This window comes from Thunnus thynnus, chromosome 22 (genome assembly GCF_963924715.1).
Source record: "Thunnus thynnus chromosome 22, fThuThy2.1, whole genome shotgun sequence".
Classification (NCBI taxonomy): domain Eukaryota; kingdom Metazoa; phylum Chordata; class Actinopteri; order Scombriformes; family Scombridae; genus Thunnus; species Thunnus thynnus.
In genome coordinates, this window is record NC_089538.1 from 10,574,917 (window position 1) to 10,601,914 (window position 26,998).

Genomic DNA, 26,998 nt, shown 5'->3' on the forward strand with positions numbered 1-26,998 from the left:
GACATGAGGCCGCAATGTTCCAGAAGATCACAGTAGATACATACTCTTGTATCAACATTTGTACAATTTAAGAGATGAACCAGAGGTGATCTGAACCACTACTCCCAACAGAAGTAGAACAGCCATGTGCTGTACAAGACTGTGTGTTTACATATAATACACATTGTTTATGTCATTTCAAACTGGGTGGGGCATGGAAGGCTTTTGTTTTACAAAGCAAGGTTTTGCTTTAAAATCAAATTTTTCACAAAAATAATAACTGCAGGAAGTTTCTTCAGCATCAGCATCTCCATATTACAAGAATTTTTAGTATTTAAGTGTCCATGATTAACCTTTCTCACTATTGTCGAAGTTTTGTCTCATGAAAAACAAGCAGCACCCCATGTGAAGCAGAAGTTAATCACAAGTCAAATATCTCTGTGTGCACAGTTACATTCAGGCTCATTATCACTGGATATAGAAACATGTAGGTTGATTTATTGCTGAAGAGAAAAGGCCTTGTCAGTTATGATTTTTTTTTGTTATTATGATCATTTAAGGGCTATACTGTTTAATAAAATAAAATGTTCTTTGGTTGACTTCTTTTGGTTAGATGATTATAAAAAAACTAAAGTTGTGTTTCAGGAAGGTAACAACAATTGTCTGACAAATGTTTCACCAATCCAATGGTATTTTTCAGGCCGTGTGTGCTGGGCACTTGTATGACACAAAAGATAACACAACTGGTCAACTAACTTTTTTCTGAACTGTCCCCATAAGGGATAGATTTCATTTACTGTCACCTGTGTGATCTTCCAGAAGAAAACACACATTTTGGATGCAAAATTTTAGATCCATAAAATCCAGTTGAAAATGCTTGCTTGCTCCTTTTAAAAGCCAAATCAAATTCAAAAAGATCTGAATAAATCACATATAAATTGTTCTGTTTTTAAATGGTTTATAGCATTTTTAAACAAATACTCAACATGAAGTAGCTGTGGCACAGTAGTGCTCTCTGTGGGAAACATCACTGAGTCATTAATGTTCTAAATTGCCATACAACATCATTTAATGGCACTTTTTTGTTTCAAATCTTTGTTTGCAAAGCAATGAAAACACTCTACAGCTTCCATTTTCTTTTTCTAATTTAAACACAATCATTTTGTAATTTGAATCCTCCAAAACAAAATGGCCCCATCAACTCTATAACTGCAGAATTTCAAGGTCCTGCATCTGTCAGACTCATTACGCTGTAACAGTCTTAGGGTGGTGATTGTCCAGAATTTGTGTGACATTAATGGAGCAAGATGTGTGGTGTAATATTTACCTGTCAGCAGTGCCGATGAAATCACGGCTCCTCTAATATTTGGACGGATGTTCTGTGACACGAAATCCCCCACCCTCCATTCTGCTTTTCTCATATGTCTACTCCTCTCACCTCCACCCTCATGGCTTCAATAATTTATTGGTTTGTTACAGTATCTCTGTGCTGGGTAAAGGTTATGATTGGTCAATCATTCCTACATGTTTTATTAACCATCGGCCTACCAAGGACCATTTGGAGAGCCAAGCTGTGGCAGGGAAAGGCCTGAGGCTTTGGGAAACGCGGCTGCTGCTGTATTTTATATGCGGCTTGAATGACATGTCATGTGACTGTGGCTCTACTGATGTAGTGCCAGTACCCACATGTTGGCTGCACTCCCGTGAGCTGGATGTTGCAGCCCGGGAGACACAGTACAGTGCACTGTACATGACAGCTGGGTAATGCTTCAAAACAAAATTCTTTTATAAGCTCACCATGGTGCTCACTACAAAAACATTAAAAGGTTTTTAGCAATTTGGTAGTTTTGGTGATTTTTTGAGCAAATGCAGAGCTGGATTGTACTAAACAAAGAGACCAGAAGTAAAGATGTCCTCAGCAAATTTTAAATTATTTGTTCTCGTACTTCATAGTTTGTGTTTCATATTTAATCATCATCAACTTCAGTGATAAAAGTTTCTTCCAATCTCCTTAAACGCAGTTCGTAGGGGTGGACAATACAACAAAAACTAGGTTCTAATCTGATAAAATGTAATACCAAGTCCAGAGTCACCAATATTATTTCTAACACAGATGCTTTGTATAGTTGAAAGCAGTGTATGCACTACTGGGAGAATCATATGTCATGATTTGAGGAAAAATGATCAGTAAAAAGCTGTTTTTAATAGATCCGAAACAAGGCTTAGTATCAATAGTATCGACACTTGAAGTATCGATCCACTCGCCCCTAGCGGTTTGGAGGATTTGGCAGTTTTATAGTAAGTGATAATGATCTTGACATGGTGTTTTGGATAAAGAATCTGTAAGCTAGTTTGTTCTTTGTGGATCAATAACAAAGGAAGGTTTATTCATAGTGGCGTCTTGAAAAAGTTTTGACTCTGCAGTTACTCTTAAGTGGAACAACTGATCAATAAGCTCATTTCCCAAACAGACAGCATACATCACTTTGTCTAAAAATGTATTTTTCTCAAATTCAATTTTAAGAACAACAAGCACACTCAGATGTACTGTGCTGTTACAGTGATCCTTGAAATGATCATATTTTCTACCGATCCATACAGTCTTAATGTCAGTGGATATTTTTCACTTTCTGTGGATGAGACTCACATTCCCGATGACTCTTCACATGGCCGGGGGCCATTCAAATCAAGTGGGATGTGGCTGGTGAATATTATTTTCTTTTTCGAACAGCGTCAAGCTAAATTATTCAAAAAGATATAAAAAAAAAAAAATTAAAAAGTCGAATTACGTCCCTCATTTTCTATTCTGTGTTGTTCAGAAAGGAGCAGCAGCAGATGGACTGAATGTAAATGAACGCATGTGAGTTTTTCACTGGAATAAGCTGCTTCATATTGAACATTTATCATAGAACAATTGAGTAAGTGGTGAGTCACTGTTATCTTTCACAGCGCCAAAATAATATGCAGCCTTAATGATTGTGATTAAGGTGGTTTTGTTCACTTACATTGATGTTCTACTTCATTGTAGATGGAATTAAAGCAGAAATTTCTCAAAATAGTCCAATTGACTGCAGAGAAGTTCTGTTTAGAGTAGCATGAGCTTTTAATAGTGTTTATATATGTTTTGAGCTCACACTTAATCATATGTAATGTTGAGTACAGTCTTGATTGGATCAAGTGATATTTTTTCAGGTACTTGCTATTCACTGTTTTGTAGAGACGTGTTAAAAAAAAAAAAAAAGAATCTAGTGGTGGATGACAATGACTGTGACAGTCTACACGGGGCCAGTAGATGGTGGTGTCCTCACTCATTTGCTGCAAACACTGACTACATGAATCAGCCTCTCCCAGCACGCACACACAATCTCTCACCCTGTTATTGTTCTCACTCCATTACATCTCAGTGGCATCAAACTTCATTTTAATAGAAGTTATATTTCAATTGGCGCCATCGATACAGATTTTTTTCTGCTCGCTTTCTCTACTCTTACATCAAACTGTCCTACAATTCAGCCCTTAGAAGCACAGAGAAGACTAAATGAGCAGTTAGGTGGATATTTTTAGGATTTTTTTTTTATTATTTAGCTTCTTTATAGCTTGATAATATATATTTTTTTTTCTTCCTAACCCTTTGAAAAAAACTTTACATTTGAAAAATTACCATATGACTAAGATAAATAATTGCACGTTAAAAACAACAGTTCTTTTGAAAGCCTCTTAACATGAAAGCTTTACTCTGTCTCTGTTGCAGCTGTCCATATTTCTTCTTACTGGATTGTTTTTTCTATTCAACTTCAATCTCTCTCATAGCCCACAGAAAAAAGGCAATGATTAAATAATGTAAGTGTACAGTAGTAGTGTAGTAGTAGTTTGTGTTTCTGTTTGAAGTTGACGCATACATGTATAACACGAGTGAAGGTTGTGTATTTTCTAGCACCACACCTCCCCGCCTCTGTCTCATCTCCCCTCCCTCTTACTCCCTCACTCATATCTACTCGCTCTCATCTTCCCTCCCTTTACTTTGCAGTGAGGCAGTCAGTGTGCCTGAAAGAGGGAGAGAGCGCCACAAACTGTCAAGAGAAGAGCAGAGTTTGCTCTCACTGCTTTTCTCCGGCTCTCACATGTCTCCTCATTTACGAGGAGAGGAAAGAAAAGAAGAAGAAAGGAGGCATTGAGATCTGTTGAATCTCTGTTTGCGTGTCAGACTTTATTCCTCTTTGAGTCAGCTTTTCTAAATTCTCAGTGACCCGACGTGATCAGAGAGACCCTTAATGACTTCAGGCTCTTCACAAACCTGAGGCCAGGTTTTTTCTTTAACCTTAACCTCACCCAGACTGGATTTAGGGAGCGAGCAGGCAGTAGGCGGGTGCCGGGAGGCGCCCGGCCCGTGCGTGTGGGCCGGCGTAGCGCTGGAGTGGGTGCAAGGGAACTGGAGTGCAGGACCAGGTGGCAGTGTCAGTCCTGGTCCTGGCGGTGGTCCCGAGGTCGAGGAGGCCGGCTCGGGCTCCGGGTTCGGGTCGGGGTATGGTGGCACTGAGAGGGCGGAGGGTGGAGCAATGCTGAGCGCGATCTGGGAGACAGAGGGGCTGCAGACGGTGGGCATCGTGGTGCTGGTGTTCGCTTCGATCAAGCTGCTGCACCTTCTGGGGCTCATCAGCTTCTCAGAGGGTAAGACACTGATGATGGAGACACGGAGAGAGAAAGGAATCAGGACAAAGATGACACACAAAGAGAAAGAAAAATTGCTTGCTGATATTTAATGTGTTTTGAAAATTGCTAATACATTTTCAATCAATCATTTCCCCTCAATTTCCAGCTTCTTTGGGTTAGTCTTTTGTTGCTGGAACTCCTTTGAAACAGACTTTAAGTTTCTCAGACAGCAATTTGAATGCTTGAGAAGTTAATTGGGGTCACCGAGGCAAGGCAGGAAAGACTCAATGACACAGAAAAACAAATGGAGGAGCTGAAGTTGTGAAAACAGAAAATGTGACAGAAATATGTGTTTCAGAAACATTCTGATTGGATTTCTGGATTCGATAACTAAGAAAAAAGAGTCTGATATTTTCAAGCATCAGAGTTCATTTTGTATTGGTCTGTTGGGATGGTATTTCTGTCTTTGTGTATATAGGATATAAGTATGTGTACGTGCATATTTTACCATTACCTCATAGCGAGATTTAACTAACTGCTTCTTGATGTATATGTATCTCATTGTGCACTCAAGCGAAACCCATCATATACTACTAAGTAAGGCCACTCCAAAGCTCACTAGGCACAGAATGTGTCAGGCCAAAATAAATTGTTTAGTTTGGACCCACTGCAGTTGTATCATTAGATAAAGTGAGCAGCATAGTAAGCAGTTTGAGCTCAAAACCAGCCCATCCATCAGACTGCAGTTTAGCAAACACCCCTTATCTTCTAATTAGTATAATCAATCAGAAGTCTTCAGTGTTGTATGCATATTCAGGGAGGAAATAAGTAAACAGAAAAAGTGATCATGTGTATTAGCAGGTAGCTGGAAAAAGCTGACCTGACCTGAGAGAAGTGTTTAGATGGAGCACTGAGGCGTTAGCGTCTGCAGATTGGCTGCGGCTGTGTTATTTCAAAGGCACATGAGAGTGTTTTCATTTGGAGGAACTGCGAAGCTCATGCTCAACGTAACAGTTTACATGCTTCGCTAAACAGCGGCAAGCCGAAACTTGCTTTCCCTCCTCGGCATTTCCAAACGCAGCCGACATGATATTGATTTGGCGAGACGAGATGCAGACCTCAACGCTGACATGTCGATTGCCATCTGCTTGTTGATGTGATCAGTATTCCAGACAGGTGTCTCTGAGTGTAATTACTTACAGAATATCTGCTTTCTGAGCTTGTGATACCTGACAAGCTGTCAATTCAGGTATTGATATTGTGCATCTGTGTTAAGTCATGTTCTGAGGACAAAGGGGGCCACGAAATGGCAATACAGAGAGGTGCTGAAAAAGTCTGATAATCATTTAACAGTTAAAGAAATTGGCTTGAAAATGAGAGATCTTTTCAAACTTATTCCCACTGTTATTTACTGCTGTGTGCAATTTAGTTTTAAAATCAACTGAGCTGCATGTATTTTGGGGTGCAACTAAAAATTATTACAATATTTTCATTATTGATTTAATTTGATTATCATTTTTACAATTAGAAAGTAATGAAAATGCCAATTAAAACTCCAAAATGACAATTGTATTGTACAACAATATTCTGTTTACTAGCATATAAAACAAAAAAAGCATTCAATCCTTGCATTCAAAAAAACTGTAAGCAGCTAATCTTTGGAATTTTTGCTTGAAAAATAATGATTCATTGATTATTAAAGTAGTAACAGATTAATTTATTATTTCAGCTTTCATGCAAACTTCACCAGAGCTGCATTTTACCATTATTTTCATTATCAGTTCATCTATTGATTTATTTTTCCGAATAATCAGTTTTACTAAGAGATTAGTCTATGAAATGTCAGAAAATAGTGGAAACTGTTCACAGTCCAAGGTCACATCTTCAAGTTGTTTTTCCCTACCAGCAGTTCAAAACCCCCAAACTATTTGGGGTTGTACTAAACAGTAGTCATCAAATATTCTGGCATTTCAGAGGCTCTAACCAGCGTGATTGGCATTTGTGCCAAATAAAATGTAAATGATTAATCGATTATTAAAATTAAATTCAGTCTCCGCTCATCAACTGATTGATTAATCAACTGACTGTTTCAACATTTAGCTTCACACACAAAGAGCAAGGTCTAAGATCTGAATCCAAGACCTTGTTGCAAACTCACAATCCTAACCACTGAGCCTCTGCACTGTTTGTACATAAATAAATATATAAAAGTCATGTAGAATTACACTGGTTTACACTTTAGTACTGCAAATCCCTTTTTGCAGCTGTCACCTTCTGCAATAGCTAAAAATGTTTGTTTTTATCTTTTTATTTTTGTAAAACCTCCGGGGAAAGTGTTTCACCAACATGTACGCTCTGCTTAACATTCATACAGTCAGACATGTTCACAGCTGGCAGCTGCCCTGTATGATCACATCCCTCTACTGCTGGCCACCTGAGCAGCTCCACTGGGGCATCTGGGGTAAAAGGGTCTTGCTTTAAATGTCTCGGCGTGGTAAATGCCGAGGGAGCTTCTCAGCTGGGCTGCTGATTTGAACTGGCAACTTTCCAATTGCAAAAGGGAATGTGTTCTGAGAGTAATGTACATTGTTCCACTCTTTACTGTAGCTTCAGCTGGCATCAAAAAATGAAACTGTAAGCTTTAAGATCAACTCATAGCAGACCACACATTGCAAGAGGAGAGGAACATGTCTGCCTTGCAATGGCCATACCCAACGCCACATTGTAACACACTGATCACTTCTACTGATTGTAAGGACTTCAGACCTGGAATAATAGTTGTCCCTGCCAGTGGCGTGCTTCCATGTTAAATAACTGTAACAAGATCATTGCATCAGGCTGTGCACAATCACCAGAGCATTGTACTAAGATTACAAGCAACACAGCAAGGCCTGGAAAGCATCATACGAGTAGCCTCTTTCCGTTTTATTATGAATAGAAAGACTGATGTCTCATTATATTTGTGCTAACTGTCCTGAGGCTAGTATTAGAATTTCAATGCAGCTGGCTAAGTTTAGGCTAAACTTGGCTACCGAAATGATAATAATGAGCTCTCTTGTCAGATAAATTTGGACTTTCTGTAGTGATATACAGTATCTTCACATTTGCAAGGCTCATTTTCTTAGATATATTGCGGTATAACCAGGGACACTTTTTATTTCCCTCATACAAACACACACACACCGTGATCCTTTTCACACATATGTGCATTTCTTACACCCTTACAATGCAGAGCCATTAGTGCAAAGTGCTGAGCAAAGACCCATAGGGTGCAGACTAATCAGTGTGTCACACAATGATAAATAATTCTCTGGTTCAGCCATACGCAGCGACACCTCCAACCCCATTACCCCTCAATCACATTACATTTCACTGTGATTGTACCTTATATGATTACATCTGACAAATAAACTTGATTGACATTCACAAGCACACCATTACATGAACAGGGATGGAACACTGTGTCAATTTGGACCTGCCATTTGCTATTATGGGGTAGGAGCACTGAGAGTCTTAGCGCTGATATCCATCTAACAAGATTCTTGTGTTCTCTGCGTCCTTGATGGGGATTTATGGCCTGGCAGCAGAGAGAGTTAGTGTCAGCACTGACCTGGGTCGGTTTTGCCGCCGATTGCCTGTTTTCACTTCCTGGAAAGTGTTGTGACATCTACAGTAATGAACAGGACGCATTTGTGGTGGGTCAGCTGCTTTGCGCTTGAGGGCCTGAGTTGAACTGCAAAGTGTATTTGAAGGCAATTCAGAAAATACTACAATTAAACCAAACCTGTAACATTATAGAATTGGATAATGTGACCTAAAGTCTACATCACAATAAGCAGTTCCATTTACCCTGACAGTGATAAATGCTATTATAACCCTTTAAGCCATGTTAGTGGTGCACTGTTGGTCTATGGATGACAATGTCAATCGGTCAGTTGGTCCGCCACTTTGGTCCAGGATGAAATACCTCAACAAGTGTTGGATGAATTGTCATGGCATTTTGTACAGACATTCATGTTCCCCAGAGGATGAATCCTACTGACTTTGATGATCCCTGCTTTTCCTCTAGTGCCACCATGAGGTTGACATCTTTGGTTTTTAGTGAAATGCTATTGGATGGATTGCCACAAAATTTTGTGCATACATAGATTTCTCGCTAAGGATGAATTTGAATGACTTTGGAGATCCCCACCTTTCATCTACCGCTATCATCAGGCCAAATTTTTAATTTGTCCATAAACCAAATACCTGCAAAACTAATGACATTTATATCAGCCTCAGCTATACCTTGTGTTTAGCGCTAATTAGTGCATGTTAGCATTGGCATTGTAAGCATGTTGCCTTGCTAGCCTTAGCATTTAGCTCAAAGCACCACTGTGTAGCCTCACAGAGCCACTAGCATTGTTGTACTCTTAATCTTGTTTTGTCAAGGCTAAAGCTAATGCACTCTAGTCATTGAAATGCAGTTAATGCTCTCACATTTTTTAGTTAGGCGTTAAGAAGATTTCAGTTTGCTGTTTTTAGGAAACCTACGACATTCACTGTCATCCAGCACTTGAAGGGTCACAAGCGAACATGATGTTAGAGCCAAAACAAAATTTGGAGTTTGTACACTGATAAATTTAAACATCAAAAATGCCTGTTGAATTTTTATGATACAAAATGATAAATGACCTTTCTGCTGTTATTTGGTGACATTCAGCTGTGATCTCACAGTTCTGACGTGCCTGTCATCAATAATCACATCATAAAGCTGGCCTTCAATATGAGAATCACATTTATGTTTGGAGTTCAAGGCTGACTGTGTTAGTGAGAGTGGTCTTCATGTCTTCATTTCCTGTATAGGTATTTACGATGTTCAAAGCAGACCACCAGTGATCGATCTGAACCACTGTCAAGTATTGAAGCATGTTCCTCATTTTGTTAAGTGCAGAAGTGTGTACATTTCCAGCACAGACACACACTGTTTTATGGGTGTGGTATAAACTACGCTGCATTTTTTTTGAGTCACACATCCATCATCAAAGTTGAGTCAGCAGAAATGTTTAGTATATTTTTCATCGTTTCAGATGATTGCATATATGTCAGTTAATTTAATTGGCAATGTCCATCTGGCAAATAAATCTCATTGTTACTCGAGCAAGCCAACATGGTTTTAAAAGATTAAAATAAGGAAACAATGATTCATTTGCAGGTAGTGAATTGTGAGATATTTGCGACCAACTCCACTGCAAACTGTAATTGTCCATCCACTTACCAATCCATTTAAAGGACAACAATCAACTGGCCCAATTACCCTTTGGCTATTTTCCATGATGCCTATTTAGAGCAGTGACATGATTGACTTAACCTTTGCCTGAGCGTCCTAAGTTATGGGTCCCTCTTGTGTCTTTAGAGAAGAAGGGCACGGCGGAGGAGCTTATTGAAAGTAAGAGGACTCTGTCTGTCAATTTGAGTCAGGAAAGCAAGGACAAGTATCACTCAAGCAATCAATTTTGATGAAAACATCACAGATAATAAATTCTGATAGTGGGAGGATGACAGATGCTTCTGAGCCAAGGATCTGATATGGATGATTGCAGAGCTTAAGGCTCCCTATGGAAGAGGGAGCTGGAGGCAGATTGTATTCTTAAAGATGTATTTAATTAAATGACCTCCGTCCCACAGCAGTGAAGGGATGCAGTGAAATATACAGTGTGTAAAACATCAGAGCCCCGGATAGTCTAGTGATATCCTCAGATGTTATTAAATGTGCTTGTTGAGGTTTGGGATATTCATTAATTCAGATCTCCGTGATGTGAACCACAACAGTATTTGACTATGCAGATTTTCAGGGTCTTATTCAAGGAAAATATTGCACAGTTTATGTTTAAGTGCTGTAAAAAGAAAATAAAAATACATAAGCATAATTCATAAACCTTCAACCATACAGAGCTTTGAAGCTGCACATTTGGTATTTATTTTTCGATCAAGGCTATACAACTGGTATGCTCATTCAGCACGTTCATGACTTTAATTAGGTAACAAAATGAATAATCATGTTGCCACAGGAACCCAGCAACATTTTCCATAATTAAGCCAAGGACATAGGTTCTTATGCATAATGCAATAGTTTTTTTGCCAACATTACAGCTAATTGAGGATTCTGTGCTTTTTTACACATGGATTGAGTGCACCCAGCCTTTATACTCCCTTCTAATTTCCATAGAACATATTTTTTATGTTTCTTTTATGAAGTCTGCAAACTGTCTTCTTGGTTCACACTGATGTTTTTGACTCTATTGCTACTGACTCTGAGTTCATTTTTCCCCCTACTGTTTGAAGATAACATTTCTGATGAAAGACATATGGTGGAAATAGCCTGGTCTCTCTGCAAACTTCATGCACTAATCTAAAGAGAACTTGGACACTATGATGGAAAATGCTGACTTGTACCTATTGTGAACCAATCTCATTACCAGTGACCTCTATAGTATGTTGAAACCATTAGCTGCACAGAGCTAACTTTGAATTTGTACCGAGTTTTAAAAAATATCATACATCACCAGCTGTGAAGCCAGAAAAATGTTAGAAGCTAGCTAGCTCACAAAATAGTAATAGTCCTTTGTAAGGTTAACAAAAATGGATGCACAAAAGACACAAAGAACATCACAAACATAGATCACTTTACTTGTTTTAATGAAACTGGCTGGTGTTGCAGACCATAAATCACTTTATCATAACTGGCTGGCACCTTTTCATTAAAATAGTGAGTTAAAGCCTCATTGTCATAGAAATAATAAAGTAAGTAAGTAAAAAGTTAATCAGCCCTCTGAGCCAATAGTGCCAGTAGTGTTTGTTATTTCTGGCGGGGAGATTTTCCAGTCTCAAATCTCACCAGATGCTGTATTGCCCCAGTTTGCGTATTGTGTTTGCCTTTAGGCTGAGCTACAGTATATAGGGATTTTTTTTTTTCAATTTAATATAGTTTTTTAATTGAGTTTTCATTACTTTTACAGCAATATATATCAGTATGGTCCATGAAAAACACAGAGCACTTAAGTCCAGCATCAAAAACAAGAAACAAATGCACACAGAGAAAATGTTTTTATTTTAGTTCAAAAGGTTGTTTTGGGATCTCAGAGAATTGTACAGTGAATACAGTGAATATCCTGCTTAAATCATTAGAATAAAATCCATAAATCCATTAAAACACTTGTCTGAGTTTGCTGTCAGCATCTGTAATACAGATGACTCACTTGGAAGTGACTCATAAAGTCTCTCTCCTCTTTGGATAACTTTTTTTTTCTCTTTTTGCTCTTTTTCATGAAAGCTCAAAACCTCTTTCCCTTCCTCCCTTGTCCTACCTTATAATCTTTAAAATGATTGGAGTAAAAAGGGCAGAGGACACTTCCTTCCAGTGCCAGAGCAAGGTTTTCTTTGAGACAGACCATTATTGAAACTCTTCCAAGTGACAAATGATTGTAATTAAAAGAATAGACTGCTCTTTCCCCCAAGATTCCAATAAATGCCTCAGCCCGCTCATGGTGTGTCATTATAGCAAGCATGAGTGCATGCTCTCTCCCTCATAAAGAATCTTGCCATTGAGTCCCCAGGAGCTCCAGTCAGTCACACTCAGAACAGCAAAGGACAGCATATATATGTGATGTGCATCCTGAGGTTGAAAAATTAGCTTCTGTGACTTCAAGACGTTGACATTTCTTATGGCCCAGTCAAAATGTGCTTGTTTAATCTGATTTATAACTACTATAAGTGCATGAGTCAACACACACACTGTAGCAAATTGCAGTAATGGTAGAAAGTTATCACTAATGCATTCTTTTGGCCAGTAAAGACACACTGTTGTTTGTGCTACTTTGCCTTTGCCTGTTGTACTAGCTAACCTGAAGGGAATAATCAAGGCTACAGTCCATTTGGCTGTTTATGTAGCTCTATTCTCAGTCTCCTGGGACTCAGATTTATTTGGATCTGCCTTTCATCACTGGCACAAAACTTGATGTCATGTCCAAGAATAAGTACATTAATATTTCAGCAGAAAGATTCCAAATGCAAAGCAGTGTTCAGGACTATTGCACAGACAGTTGGTATTTACAGTCTCAATAATAATCTGCTCATTTGGCTTTAGTTTTAAGACAGGCAATGCGATGACCCTTCTTTCCTGTTCTTCCTATTTCTAAGACAGTTTCACTGCCATTTTTCCTGCCAGCCATAAGGAACTGGAGGCTACTTTATTAAATAACAGCAATGACATATCGCTCTCCATGACTCCATTCTTAAGGCTTATTTATATTTGGGCCCACAAAATGGAACAAATGGCAGATCTGTATCCACCTCCCTGATCATCCATGTGATTTATCTGGAATAAAAATGAGCCTTTCTCATTACACTGTTGGGACTGTTTGAATTACTTTTCTTTTATTGACTTGGATCTGCAGATCTAACACTTGCAAAAGCAGAATTGTAATCAGCAGATGTCCACTGTTGGCAGCTCTGGTGTTCTGGATGTCAGCTATAATTTGTTTTGAAGCATTAGAAAATATTTGGTGCCACACAGGGGGAATTCATAACACCTCAGGAAAGAAAAAGTCAGCCATTGTAATACAGTGCAAGTCTGCTAGATGTTTTATCTTCTGTCCTCAGACAGATCTGGATACAGAGGCAATATATTTACTGTTGCACTTCCATCCCCCTTTCCACAGTCGACTCATTTGATATCATTTGGTGTATTTCTACTGGGATTATGTTTCTGGGGTAGGGGAAAGACAGCCGAGTACCTCCTCTTCCAATACACATGCCATGTATGTTCATGGTATCCCCCAGATTCTACCTCCTCCAATTACTAACTGCTTGTATAGTGAAACTTCATAAACTTTATGTGAGCAAGTAAAGCTGGGAAGCTGAGGCAGATGCTGAACTCACAATAATTCCTCATTGCATGTGTATATCCAAAGTTTATACACATATAGTCATAGTCAACTTGCAGTCAACTAATTTTCCCCAACTTTTGCACTATATTCATTTAATTATTTTGCACTTCACTATGTAGTAAAATCCCTTTCAATCACTCTGCTCCAGATCTTAATATACTGTAGTATTACATTAATTTATTCTCTGTATGTTTTGAATTTTATAAAGAGGCAGATGGTTCATCTGTAAGTAGATGTGTTGTTGACTGAGGCATTACTTAAGCAATAAATCAAAATAGTTGTACTAATTTGTCAAGTACTCTGCTGGGGAGAACTGGTGCCATTATGGCTGGTGTAACTTTATCATAGCAGGTCAGTTTGATATCACACTGGCCTTTTTCTTTTGGGAATCATGCCAACATGAATAAAATCCACCACTGGCCTTGAAGGCTGCCAGACGCTTCTCATCTGCTGTCCTTGTCCCGTGTTTCGCTTGGTGTAATTTCAGTTAATTGCTAGCTGCCAAGTGTCTATCACATTTGTCCCTGTTTTGCTAAAAAAAACAACATGGAACCTTGGGACTTAAACACTGGAATCAGGTGTTAAAGTGAACCTGTTGTCCACGCACTGACAAAATAAATATTGGGCTTAAAAATGCAATATGAAGAAGTCTCCTATCCCCTGGCTCTCGCTGATGTCTTAGATTTAATTTGGCCAAAGGCCTTGCCTCTGCATTTGTGTAATTGACCATATGACAATATGACCTTCTCTAAATGTTCCATATGTACATTGTTACTAATACTGAGTTGACCTTTAGAAAGATGGGAGAGTATAAATTCAAAATCGAAAGAGGTATTGACCAGCCAGCATTGCATGTGGCCAATCATTATCTTCAATTTAAATATCATGTAATTTAACTGGAAGGTTTTTTTTATAGACATCATTAATGAATTTTGACTCTGCATATATGAGCATATTTGGATCTTATCATTAATAGTGTCACATTAGGATTGAAAGGCCTACAAATGAAGGATCTACAGGGAACATACAGCTTTTCAAAGAGGCAGTGATTCCCTGATTTTAACTTTGATACCATCTGTCTATAGATTAGCAGGAGACAGATCAAGATGTTAAGAGATTAATACCTGGGAACCACTGAGTTTTATACCTGATGTGAGGACAGTAAATATTTCAAAATATTCCCTCAGTAGCTCGCAACTTCAGTCAAGTCAGGTTTATCTACACAGCTTTTAACGTGGCAATGGATGCCAGTAATAGTTGAACACTTTCACAGATGTCCACTAAAATGTGCTTTAATGTATATAATTTGAAAAGTCCCAAGGTGACTGAGAACACTGTTGTTCACTGTCCTACCCTTCTCTTTCTTTCCAGTTCCACTTTAAGACTGGAGTGGTGTAACAACAGATCAAGTCTTACCACGGCGCTTACAACTTCCATTTACTGCTTATCTAGGATCCAGTTTAAAAGAAAGAGAGCCATTAAGATGCAGAGAGATAGGAGGGCAGCTCTGGTGTCCACCTCTGGATAAAATCATGTACAGACAGGAGTTGAAAAGTTCTTGGAAATGACTGCTGATTATAATGTGCCAATAGAAATGATAAAATCAAACCGGAGGCCAAGAATTCCAATTAGAATTTCCCTGAGGTATAAAATGCTGCTTTTGACTTGAAGCTTGAAAGTAATGGATGATTTCTATTTTTTTTCTGCCATCAATCATCCATACCTGTTGTGTAACTATGTTTACATATTTTGCCCATACACGGAAAGCAGTAGACACGGTGCAGCCTTGTGATGAACTCGATACACTAAGATTGGTGCTTGATTGTTCTGTGTTACATTTCCAGGAGCCAGAACAGGCTATATTAGGAGTGAGCTCGGGTTGAGATAAGATCAGTCTTGAGTTTGGTTCCGGTATTAGTTTGTCAGTGACAGCAAGACAGTGTATCATCAGCAGTGGGAACTTATCAATGGGAAACAGTGAGGCAGTTTAAGTAAATCTGATTGACGTTGGTTTCATATGGCAGTTTGGCATGTTGTGATGATCAATCAGCTACCAATAGCTAGAAAACAAAACACGTTCCCATTGGGCCATCAGTGAGTTACTGCCCCCCAAAAAACTTTTTTTAAAGCAAAATATGGTTCAGATACAAAAATTATGGTTTATTCGTACATGATTGAGCCTCAGTGTTACTCATGTGTTGAGCTGCCCCTATTTTATTTATGCATGTGGCATATATATGCATCAACTATATATGTATATATTATACATCTATTATGAATTTTTGATCACAAAGAATACCAATGAAGTTGAAATGTGTTTTGAATCAAAGGGTCCATTCACCAGTTATATTATTGTTACTCTCCATCTACCTTTTCTACTAGACTGAGTGTTTAAATGTTTATTATCAGACTCATTTTTAGCCATGTTTGACTTTGGTGTCTCCTCAACTTTTCCTCTGGCACCAACGTAAAGTTGGCTTTTTTTTCTGTGAAATGTCTCGACAGCTGTCGGATGGATTGCCATGACATTTGGTACACACATTAATTTCCCCCTCAAGATGAATTGTAATAACTCTGGTGATTTTGATCGTTTCCTCTAGCGACATCATCATGTCAAACTTTGAATGTGTCCAATTAGTTTATGACTTAATTCCTGCATAATTATTGTTAACCTAAAGTGGTGAACATGCTTAATATTAGCATCAAAGCATTGCCATTGTAAGCATGTTGCCATGCTAGCATTAATATTTAAAGGAAAGGAAGTTTTGCTTGCTATAAATACTCCTTTTCGTCATACTGTGTATTAAAGGATCCCTTCATAATGCAATTTCAGTGGAAACACAGAGGAAGTAACTTTGGAAGTTACCCACTTCATTTCACTAACTTAGACAGCTGGAGCCTCATATTAGCTTCAAATACATTTTTACATACATTTTGTTCAGAACAGGGACTGTAGATTTTGTCCCTCATCTCTTACATTGAAAGTGCATTAGGAAAGGATCTTTTAATGACCAGTATGAACAAGAGGAATGATTACAGTGAGCAAAACCTGTTCCAATGTCCATATGGGCACCTGACTATTTAAGACAGAAAAATTGTGAACCTGTCCTTTAAATCAATGCTTGACCTCACAGTACAGCCGCAGAACAGAGCTGTTAGCATTACTGTAGACTCATGTTTCTTACTAAATACATGATTATTGATTCATTAATCGGTTATTGGTACAGTAAATCAAATTATTGACAAAAGAAAGTGTGTCACTGCACATGATACTTGGGTAATGCTTTCGAAAAAATGATTTATTATTTAAAGGGGTTTTCAGATTACCTGTGTGAAAATGAGGCTTTGTATTCTCATCATTGAGTGAAACCCAGAGAGGTCACTGAGACTGGTTCAATTAGACTAAGTCGGCCATTAACTGTAACGCAGAGCCACTGTCCGAGCATTGTCTTTAAAAAACTACTGAAGCTGTGTAGGCTCATATATAGGGTGCTGCTGCCTGTAACTCTATCATGTAAATTGTCAGAAGATTATTTGTGCTCCCTTGGAGTCATGGCCTACTTTTGTGAGCCCCACCTCCTTGGCGCCGCGATGCTAAAGGGATGGCGGGAGCTGGAGCTAAATTGTATAAGTTAAGACCTCGTTTCACACACACACACACACACACACACACACACACAGAAACACACAATAACAATAGCTCTTGAGAAAAGACACATGGGGCTGGTATCATGTACACAGACATGGCTATGCTATTTTAGTCTCATAACATTGGGGAGAAAAAAAAGGCTTGTAACAGCAACTGTAAGAGACAGTGAGGAAATAAGGTCCAATGAACACATTCAGTGCCTGAAATTTAAAAAAAACTATCTTGGCCAATTTCACACACATTAAACACAGATTTTTCCCATCATAGACCCATTTAATAATTTTAATCTGAATATCAAGGTTTTGCACTTAATGTACTAAATTCATCAGTCCCATGTGGTCCCCCAGGCTATCTTTTGCCTCTCTGTACTGTAGCGTGAACTGTACATACACTCTCATACAATACAACAACAAAGAAACAGCAAGCTCAGCAGAACGGTTCATCAAACTGTGCTTCAAGCACAAGTATTGACCTAAGATTTATTGATTTTAAACAGCCACCCGTGGTTAACCGAAGACTTTTCTATTTTGTACATAATACAGATTTATCAAATATTTATTAGCCTCTCTTTTTTGGTTCATGGATTAGGGCTAGTGAGGTTTTACCCTCTAGCTTGACTTAACCTTCAAGATCAATGACTCCTGAATCACAACCATGAGGGAGTGTAGCAGTTTGGCTGTGATTGATCAGTTCAGACTCATTTTAGGGGGGTAATATTCTCACATTAATTTTTCAGAGTTTGAGTGGTATTGTGGCTTTGTCGGCTCATTGATGAAGAAGATATTGTGTGGTAGACCATTTTATAGCCATAGTCTACAAAGCTTGTTACATTGTGTCCCATGGTAATTATGTTTTGCTGAGGCATTTTTCTTTGTTTATAACCCTCATAAGGCATTCGATCTCATTCTCTTGTACCACTGCAGGGCAAAATGGCTAAGGCAGCTTTGTTATTCAGGTGTGGCTGTGAATTACATTTATGATGAGCCGTACAGTCGGCTACAACCTGCCATTATAGCACCAGTCACTCAACAAGCTGCAAAGTAGAAAGCAAGGTCAGTTTTTTTTTTTTCTTTTAAAGAAGGCAAAAGTACAGCATGACTTAATGTGTGTGTAAATAATGATTGAACATGTTAAGACTTAAAATCCTTCATCGTTGTTAAATATGCTTGATTCTTCAGGACAACAACACCAATTCAGTTTTTTTTTTTTTGGAATAGATATGTGACATGTGATGTAATACCAGCAAAACTGTGAACTTTAACTTCTGTGGGTAAAGGCACAGGGCCACAGCATGAGGCTCTCTCTGCATTATCACACACATACTCAAATGTCGTATCCATTTTGTCAATAAAGTAAAAGGGCAAACATTAATCAGACAGCCATCACTGCATGCTCTTTTCCTGCCTGATTAAGCGCCATGTCACTCATGCTCTGTGTTACTCCACTTTAGAAATAACTTTTTATTTCCCTCGTGTTCGTTTAGCTTCTCAACTACAGTCAAGCTTTCTGTTCTGTCGGTGAGAAAATAGCACAGATCATCAGTTTTTACTTTTTCAGTCGTACTGTTTGCGCTCAAAGTCACACGTGGGTCATGTGCCAAAGAAAATCTTTAGTATTGTAGCCCACCACATTGTCCCGGAGCTCCTTGGTAGAAAAGATGTCTCTGTATAGCGCAGTAATGCTTCCAAATAAAGCCAGCTTGCTGTCAAGGCTGTTATATCTTGGTAACAAAAGCAACATCTGTCTAGTTCAACCTCAGCAAAGACATTTAGACATCTCCTCTCCACTCAGGAGGGAAGGTGTGTGTCAGGCAGGTAACTGGAATACATGAGATCTTCACTGTGTCTCCTCATCCTCTAAATCTCAGTTATTGTGTCATTACAGAGGTCATTATGAACTGGCCTGAAGCTAACAGTAAGACTTAGTAGAATCAACAGTATCTTACATTGTTGAGAATTTTGTCGAGCACAATAATGTTGGTCATTATGGACATCGTGCTAGATTTGAGCCAAGAGCAGTTAACCATCTGCTCTGCATCTGTGCCGTGTTTAACTGTAGGGGCAAAAAGCTGCAACCACTAAAGATTTGACTTTGCAACTTTTCTGTGTACGATCGTTGCCAGCTTGCTGATAAAGTATTTGGCAACATTTGAATATGAAAAGAATATCATAGCCAAGTATTTAAGCCAAGTTTGGTCAAGCTGTATTCTGCCTCAAATGCTACAATTTTTGCCGAACATTTAACATTCAACACATAAAAATATATATAACATTTGATTAAAATAATAGAGAAGTCCAAAGAGTAACATAAAAGCTAATTTATTTAATGAATGTAATATAATTTTTAGCCTCTCTACATTGAAATTGAAATTTGGTACAGCCATTCATTCCCCACTCATGGTGAACGATAACAACTTTGTTGATCCCTTAACTTTTCATCTAGTGAGCAAATACCTGACAAACTAATGACATTCGCATCAGCTGTATGTGCTAATTGGCAAATGTTAGCATGCTAACTTGCTAAATTTACCCATCTTTGTGAACTCACTGCACTCACCCGAGTGCACTTTAATGGACTAGAGACAGACATTTATAAAAAAAAAAAATAGTCCAAATGACCTTATTGAACTGAACAACACTCAAATCTTCATCAGTTTGTGTCCAGTAGTTTCAGAGTGAGACATTTTTTGCACAGAGCCAAATTTCCACTGGACCTCCACGATGTTTTCAGACCAGGTTGCAGATTTATAACAAAATTTTCACAGCCTCCATTTAATGATGTAATTGTTACCACTTTGTCCCTTTATAGCCCAGGTTTATGGAGGCCTCTTACAACTCCCATCGGCCGTCTTGACGTTTGGTTGACTACTTATAAACATGCCATGAGCCCTACATCTGCTCTTATTTTCACCTGCAGTCCCAGCCTTGAAATTAATTAAGTGTTGCCGTCATTGACAAATGATTTGCAGCGCTCAAGAGCTCGTCTTAATGTCCACTGCTGCCATGAAACATCATATTTTTCAGAATAGCCCGCAGCAAGAGGGGAAATGGGCTTGTGCGCTTTTAAGCAAGACTGTGAACTTATTACTTAATAACTTTGATATCCACAGAGGGGTGCTACATATACCATAAGAGAATGTTTTGTGTGTTGTGGACATCAATTCAATCTTTTGATAGTCCACTGTAGTTTACTGTACCACGCTACTTTTGTTTCACTGACAGGAAGAAAATCCACTTTTGTCTAGCAGCATGCTCTGCTATGTGTGAAAAGAGTTGACGCCTGATGAGAGATTGAATTACACCCTGACGTGAGGTCACAGGTTCCATATCATATTCAGAGCCTGTCTTTTACACTGATGACCTACAGTGTGCTGGCAGACTTATTCATAAATAATGTAACCCAGTGAACTAGTTGGTCATCACTAGCAGTGATGCCATATTTGGGCAGCCCTGAACTTGTTTATATCTATGGGTTTACATGTAGATAGACACAGAAACGTAAAAGAAGCTTATCCGTCTAACTGCATGATATTCAATTGTCTGTGGATAAAAATCTAGACCTACACTTTTAGACATTTGGCTGTTTTGTAACTTTGTATGAAAACAAAGTAGCAGCATGTTAATTATAGCAGATGGTTGTGTGGGCTTGTGTTTAGGCTACTGTCTTGTAGAGTTTACTTAAGTCGCTTTACAAGGCATCATTTTGGGATGGCGAAACATTTCTAATGCAGCTTTAAACTTAAAGGTGCCCTGTGGAGTCTTGCAAAAAAACTAAAGTTAAGATAAGTGTACCTTGCCAAAACACATTCTGTGTATCCTTGAGGTCTTACAAAACATGTTGAGTACATTTCCTTCCCCGTAAAACTTTTAAAAAGCCATAGTCATTTGTAGAATATTTAAAGTCGTGCATTGTTTACATTTATATTCACTAGCTAGCAGTGTCCTTCTTCATTACCTTTGTTGGCATGTTACTGCCACCACGTGCAAATCGGGGAAACAACATGAACACCTCCATGTGTGTGCATTTGCGTCCTTGTGTACATGCATGATAAAAACCAAACAGGTACCCTCTCCTCAACACACTCCATAGCACTACTAGTGGCTAAAAACTCCACAGGGTAGCTTTATTACAGTGGCAAATATGGTGTTGTTGTCCTGAAGAAACAGCTACGAGACGTAGCTTTATGCTTATATGAACTTTAATACACCCTCTCATCTTGCATGGTGTCTTCATGTCCAGTTCCCTAAAATGTACTGAAGCTGCCAGTTGCCTGGGTAACCGTAAGACTCAATGCTGTATTTCCCAGGTTACCCTCAGATTGTCCACAAGCGCGGAGTGAGAGCTCGTCTCATGAGGCTCTGTCCATGCTCCACAGCCAAAAAGCCTTCCTCCAGTAATCAAAGCAAGTGGCTCTTCCAAGGCTCTCTCCCTCTCTCTGTCTCTCTCTGTGATGATTTTTTTTTTTTTTTTTTTCTTGTTGTTGTCTAAGATGCTTTTTATTTCTGCGGCGACTTTTTCCTGTGTGGGGGCATAAACTCAATATAAGCTTTAGTCACACATGATTGCTCAAACTGCATTTCAGCCACAGCATTCATTTTTAGAAATCTTTTTCACAATGTCACATAGAACATTCTGGTTTTGAAGTTGTAGAAGTAGAAAGAATAGTGCTTTTTTTTTTGCCCAAACCCTTTTGGTTTGTTTTGGGTTTGTTGTTAAAATGTTCCCCAGATTTTGACGTTTGAAAGCACAGAAACACAGCTTGTAAGTCTGGGCTAATTTGACAATGAAACCTTAACGAAGAGAGCAACATATGGGATCAAGGAACTATTTAATTTCTTATAACATATCGGTTAACATCACTTATTATCTCACAGCCTTAGCTCCATTGCAGCAGGTTAATTGTGGTCTGTTATAAGATGTGGCCTTTTGGCTGTGGGCCACAATAAGACCTTTGGAGCTAATGAGGCATTTAGACAATGTGTCGCACTTCAGGTATATGAGAGGCCCTGCGCCAGAAAGACAAGTCAAACACTGCGCTGCGAGGACAGTGCAGTTGGTGACAGGGCCAAGACAGCATCTGCCATCATTACGGGCCCATTAAAAAGTTTCACAGAATTCAGCTGCCCTCCTTTATGAAGAGGCTCTCTGCCACGAGGGCTTTGTTCTGGTGTCTCAATAACGCTAATTACCTCTCCTGTCATATTTAGTGTAGAAGAGGGCATTCAGATTTTTGTTTGGTTTTGTCAAGTAACCTTTGCAAATAAAAGAATGTCATATAATAAGAAAAATTCACTTGAATGGATTTTTTTTTGTTGTTGTTATCTTGAAGGTTACCCAATTTGTGATACTACATGCCAAAATGTGGCATTCTGATTAGAACGGTTGCAATTGTGTGGGCCTGTTTGCTTAGCTATTGTCAATATTTGGAAGTCTAATGGGATCTCTCTAATTAAAGCCTTTAAAAATGTTAATTTGCAAACACTCCTAACAACATCTGTTCATATCTGAGCTTCTTATTCCTCCTCCTCCTCTCTAGACAGCGTCGAAGATGAGCTGGAACTATCTGCAGTCCGCCATCGCCCCGAGGGTTTGGAGCAGCTTGAAGCCCAGACACGTTTTTCCCGCAAGGAGCTACAGATCCTTTACCGCGGCTTCAAGAATGTAAGTGACAAGGCCACCATGCAGCTGTAGTACCATACATAATGTACAGCTCAGCGTGCTTTGTTCGCTCCTGGACATCTCTCTTTCTCTTGGACATCAAAAACACAAGTTTTCCTTTGATTTTATTTGATTTATTCTTATGTACAACCCTTTATAGTCGGCAGGGGTGTTGCTACTGGAGTTTCCAGCTCCACTTCCTTCTCATCACGGTTCAGCTTCAGCTCTGCTTGTGTACTATAGGATAATAATCAAGCATCTGAGGACTGCTATTTTACTGAATCACCTGCATTTTACACTAAATGTTATCACGTCAAAATGTGCTTACCACAGAAAATTGAAATTTCCTGCACATTATTCACTGTGCCAGCGATAATTAGGTCATACCTCGAACCCATTGTGGAAGATAACTGATGAGCAATCCAGGTCACGCGTAGTCCTCAAGAGCGGCCCACATAAAACCACCTCACTTCATTGTCACCTCTGGTGTGAGGCGTAATGAGATGACCCAGAATTAACTCAACCCAAATTGTCTGGCAATGAAAGTGAGCAGGATAAGCGAGAGTCCTGTGATGGTGGAATTCCCGCGGGGCTTCAGTTTCCTGTCGTGCTTGCACTGTGCTCCAGCCAAGTCCCTGCAAAGCCCTGCCCATTAGTCCGCTTCCACTTGAGACAGAGTGAGAGGTAAGAAGTGTACTAATGAGACCTTTAATTTGCCACACTGCCTGATTTCCTCTACCGCCACTGTGAGATACAATATTGCATATTTTAACAGAGAACTCCAAGTTTTTTTTTGCTGTTATTTGCTAAGGATAAACTTGCTTTTCCATTTTACTCAAAGTTACTCATCACTAATGCGTGATAAGACAGATATTGTTCAGGCAGAAGTCCAAATTAGACAAGGAAAGAGTCATGGCACTTAAATTACAGCTACTAAATAGCTTTTGTCCATCACTGAGTCCATGGCGTAGCTCATTTTTTAACTGCCAGGGTCAAACCACTCATCTTTGTCTTACCCCAACCCGTTGACATTGGCGGAATACAGGCAGGCTTTTAAGTCCAGCCAGACTAATAGAAGCTGGCATGGTCCCCATGATGAGAGATTTGGCCCTTTGTCCTTGCTGTCTAGGGTTTTGAAGCAAATCAAATGCCTCTAATGCGGGTAGCAGGATGAGGTCGTTTGTCTTGACAACAGACTTTACGAGTCATTTACTTGTAGCGCAGGTGGTCCAGAGTGAAGCTTTGTCTTAGATCCAGCAATATGTCTGACAGAGACCAAAACAAGATCTCTGGCTCTGGGTCTTGCTCTTAAGGTGGAATGTGAGAAGAGGTCACCTTAAAACGCAAGACAAAAGCTTTAAGGTATACGAGAATGAATAGTTTCATAAATCCCTTGACTGTTGCTTACATGAAATAACACAACATTGTCCTCATGTCACGGTTAAATCTGCCGGGCTTTGACAGTTCACAGTCCGGGGCATTGCCTCAGGCATTAGATTAAAATCTCACAGTTTCTATTCCATCAGCGATGAGGCCTCTGTGTACAGGTTTATTTCCTTTGCACCGCTTATTGCCACAACGCTTGAAGAGTCTTGGAAAGGAATTTCATGCCTGGATGATTTTGCATTTCACAGATTGTATTTGATATTTTATTTTCATGGATGAGATAATTTTACAAGCATATTAAATGAATACAAATACATTTTTTTCTGACCCCTCACTCTCTCTAATGAGATTGGCGCTGAGTAATGTGCAAAATATAACTACATCCGAGGGCAAGTGTGAAATTACACCCTCATTTGTTATTATTCTACACAACATAGTGCCCAAATTATTCCACTTCCTCTGCTCATTGACCCTTATTGCAGGTTTTATTTACAGGTGGATAGACAAATATAGAGAAATGATAAAAAAAATCCAGCCTAAATGGGAGATGATGAGTAAGTATATATACAGTATCACCAAAATCTTTGGAGGATGGGTTAGGAATGAGAGAATAACTGCTACAGTAGTGCAAGAGAAAGCAAGTCTGAGCTTCACAAAAGCCATTGAATCTGTTAAATCTTAAATGTAAAGCATGTAAATGTAAACTGTTTGATGTCCTTCACAGGGCTCTTGAATTATTTCTCAGCACTTCATCAAAACGGGATGCAGAAAGTCATTAATATTGAGCTTTTTTTTCCCGAATGAAGTCCTGGCTTGTAGCTTTGTGGCATCAAAGTTTATCCTGACGTGACCTTAAGGCAGCCTTCAAGTGAGCGTAACTATTTCACCGAACTTTAAATTGAATTGCATTGAACAGTGTTATACGTGACCATAACTAGATAACACATGGGCTTCATTCTCAATTGAAAAAAAAACTGCCTCCCTCACCAGTGTCATCATGAGGCTCAAAACAGACGATAAAATATAATCAGATGAATTCCGCTGTCAATGTGAGACTCGCTTCAGCGGTCACTGAGTTTCACTGACCTTTTAGTTTTCCTTCAGATTTAGTGAGGTTAAAAGTAGAAGAAGAACTTGGAACGCAGCCATTCGTATATTACTGTCCTACCTCATCAGAGTGTTATTAGTTTTGACAGCTGTAATTGTCCATGTGTGTACAGACACACACACACAGTAGCATGCACATACTCAACAAGAGAGGTGTTTTAAAAGTCTCCCCCTCCCCTCTTTAAGTACTTAATTACAAGACATTTCCTTGCACTACTTCAACTGAAGGTTGACTGTTGACAACCCGTTCACTGCAGTGTTGTAGACATAAACAATGCTCTAATTAACTAAAGCTAAATAACAAAGAAATACTGTCAACTGTCAAATACAAATAGATGCTGGGGAGAAAGTTTGCATTTAGTGTGGATGTTAAATTTAAAATTGTCTAGTAGAGAGACCTAAAGCAGTAGTTCAACATTTTGGGAATTATTTGCTTTCTTGTTGAGTTAGATGAGAAGATTGATACCTCACTAATATGTCATTTAAATAGTTCGCTTAGCACAAAGACTGGAAAGCTGAAACAAGGAGAAATAGCTAGCTCTGCTCTTAAGCTAACAAAATCAAACTATCAGCACTTTAAAGTTCAGTGAAGACGTTCCTAATTTTAAAACTTCCTTAAAAAAAATCCTTTTAAAAATAAACACTAAGCAGGTTGAGACGAACTTGTGCTCATTCTGTCTCTCTAACTTCCCCTAATTCTTGACCTCACCTCACCCCCGCAACATAAACTGGGTCTGCGAGAGAACAGAAGATAAGTGTCAGGGGACTCATGCAGACAACCTTGCAGCACCCTTTTAGCTTGAAACACAAGGAGCCTGTTTGAAACAAGAAAACAAAGTTTCATCTCTATAATCTCACCCCCCTCCCCCTCCCCTCTCCCACACAGTTCTGTTTCCCAAAGTGGCGGATAAGTAATGGTCACAGGAAGGAGTAAAGCCAGTGTGCCTTACTCGCTTCTTCACACTTAGAAAACTGTGTATCTCTCACATCCCGTCACCCCAGCAAATAACTGGCTGTAGCAAACTCTCTGCCCTGTAGTAGTCTCCTTATTGCACATTAGTTTTCCCTCTTTTTTTGCGACTGTTTGATTTTTGTTGAGACTTTATCATGTTATGTTAAGGTGTGGTCATGTTATTGTATTGACCCCATATACTGCGTGTTCCGTCTTCATCTTTCATTTCCTATAAGAGCTTCCACTATGACCATGTTCTACTTAGAAACCCAGAAAAACGTGCGACTGCCGGTTTGGAAATTGTCTTTATTGGTGGAGCATTTCCTCTGTTCCAAAATTCAATATCCTGCCACAGCGTGCAGCCTCGCACCACACAGAAATTGAATCTGCAAAACTACCTACCTTTATCAAGACGCTGCTCTGAGCATGGTCATCCACGTCATCTTTAGTTAGCCCTTTTCTTTGGAAGAGTGAGCCTCTTGGAGTTGCTATGTAAAAGCATTACATTTTTTCCACTGAATGCTACCAGACAGCCACAGGTGGGTGACATTTAATGGCTGCCAACAAGAAATCTGGTTAGGCTCAGATGACGTGGTTTGCAGTTTGAATAGCACCAAATTGAATATGAGTCTTAAAATGAAAAGTCACCACTCTAAATGCATCTTTCCTCAATACACAATCAAATAAAAG

General features: G+C 39.1%; 1 protein-coding gene across 12 annotated transcripts in view; it reads left to right on the forward strand.

Annotated features, from left to right (window-relative positions):
• Positions 1 to 26,998, forward strand: part of kcnip4a (potassium voltage-gated channel interacting protein 4a) — a 141,705-nt gene that overhangs the window by 108,295 nt on the left and 6,412 nt on the right. For 9 of the 12 annotated variants that reach the window (XR_010925568.1, XM_067580777.1, XM_067580780.1 and 6 more), the window contains one exon: positions 22,742 to 22,866. Coding sequence is in view for 11 of the 12 variants with exons in the window: in XM_067580777.1 (XP_067436878.1) it covers positions 22,742 to 22,866 (125 nt within the window). In the remaining variant the exon portion in view is untranslated. Of the gene's footprint in view, positions 1 to 3,972; positions 4,648 to 18,128; positions 18,258 to 21,511; positions 21,612 to 22,741; positions 22,867 to 26,998 lie in introns of those variants that run through there. The other 3 variants (XM_067580785.1, XM_067580776.1, XM_067580781.1) reach the window with 3 other exon arrangements.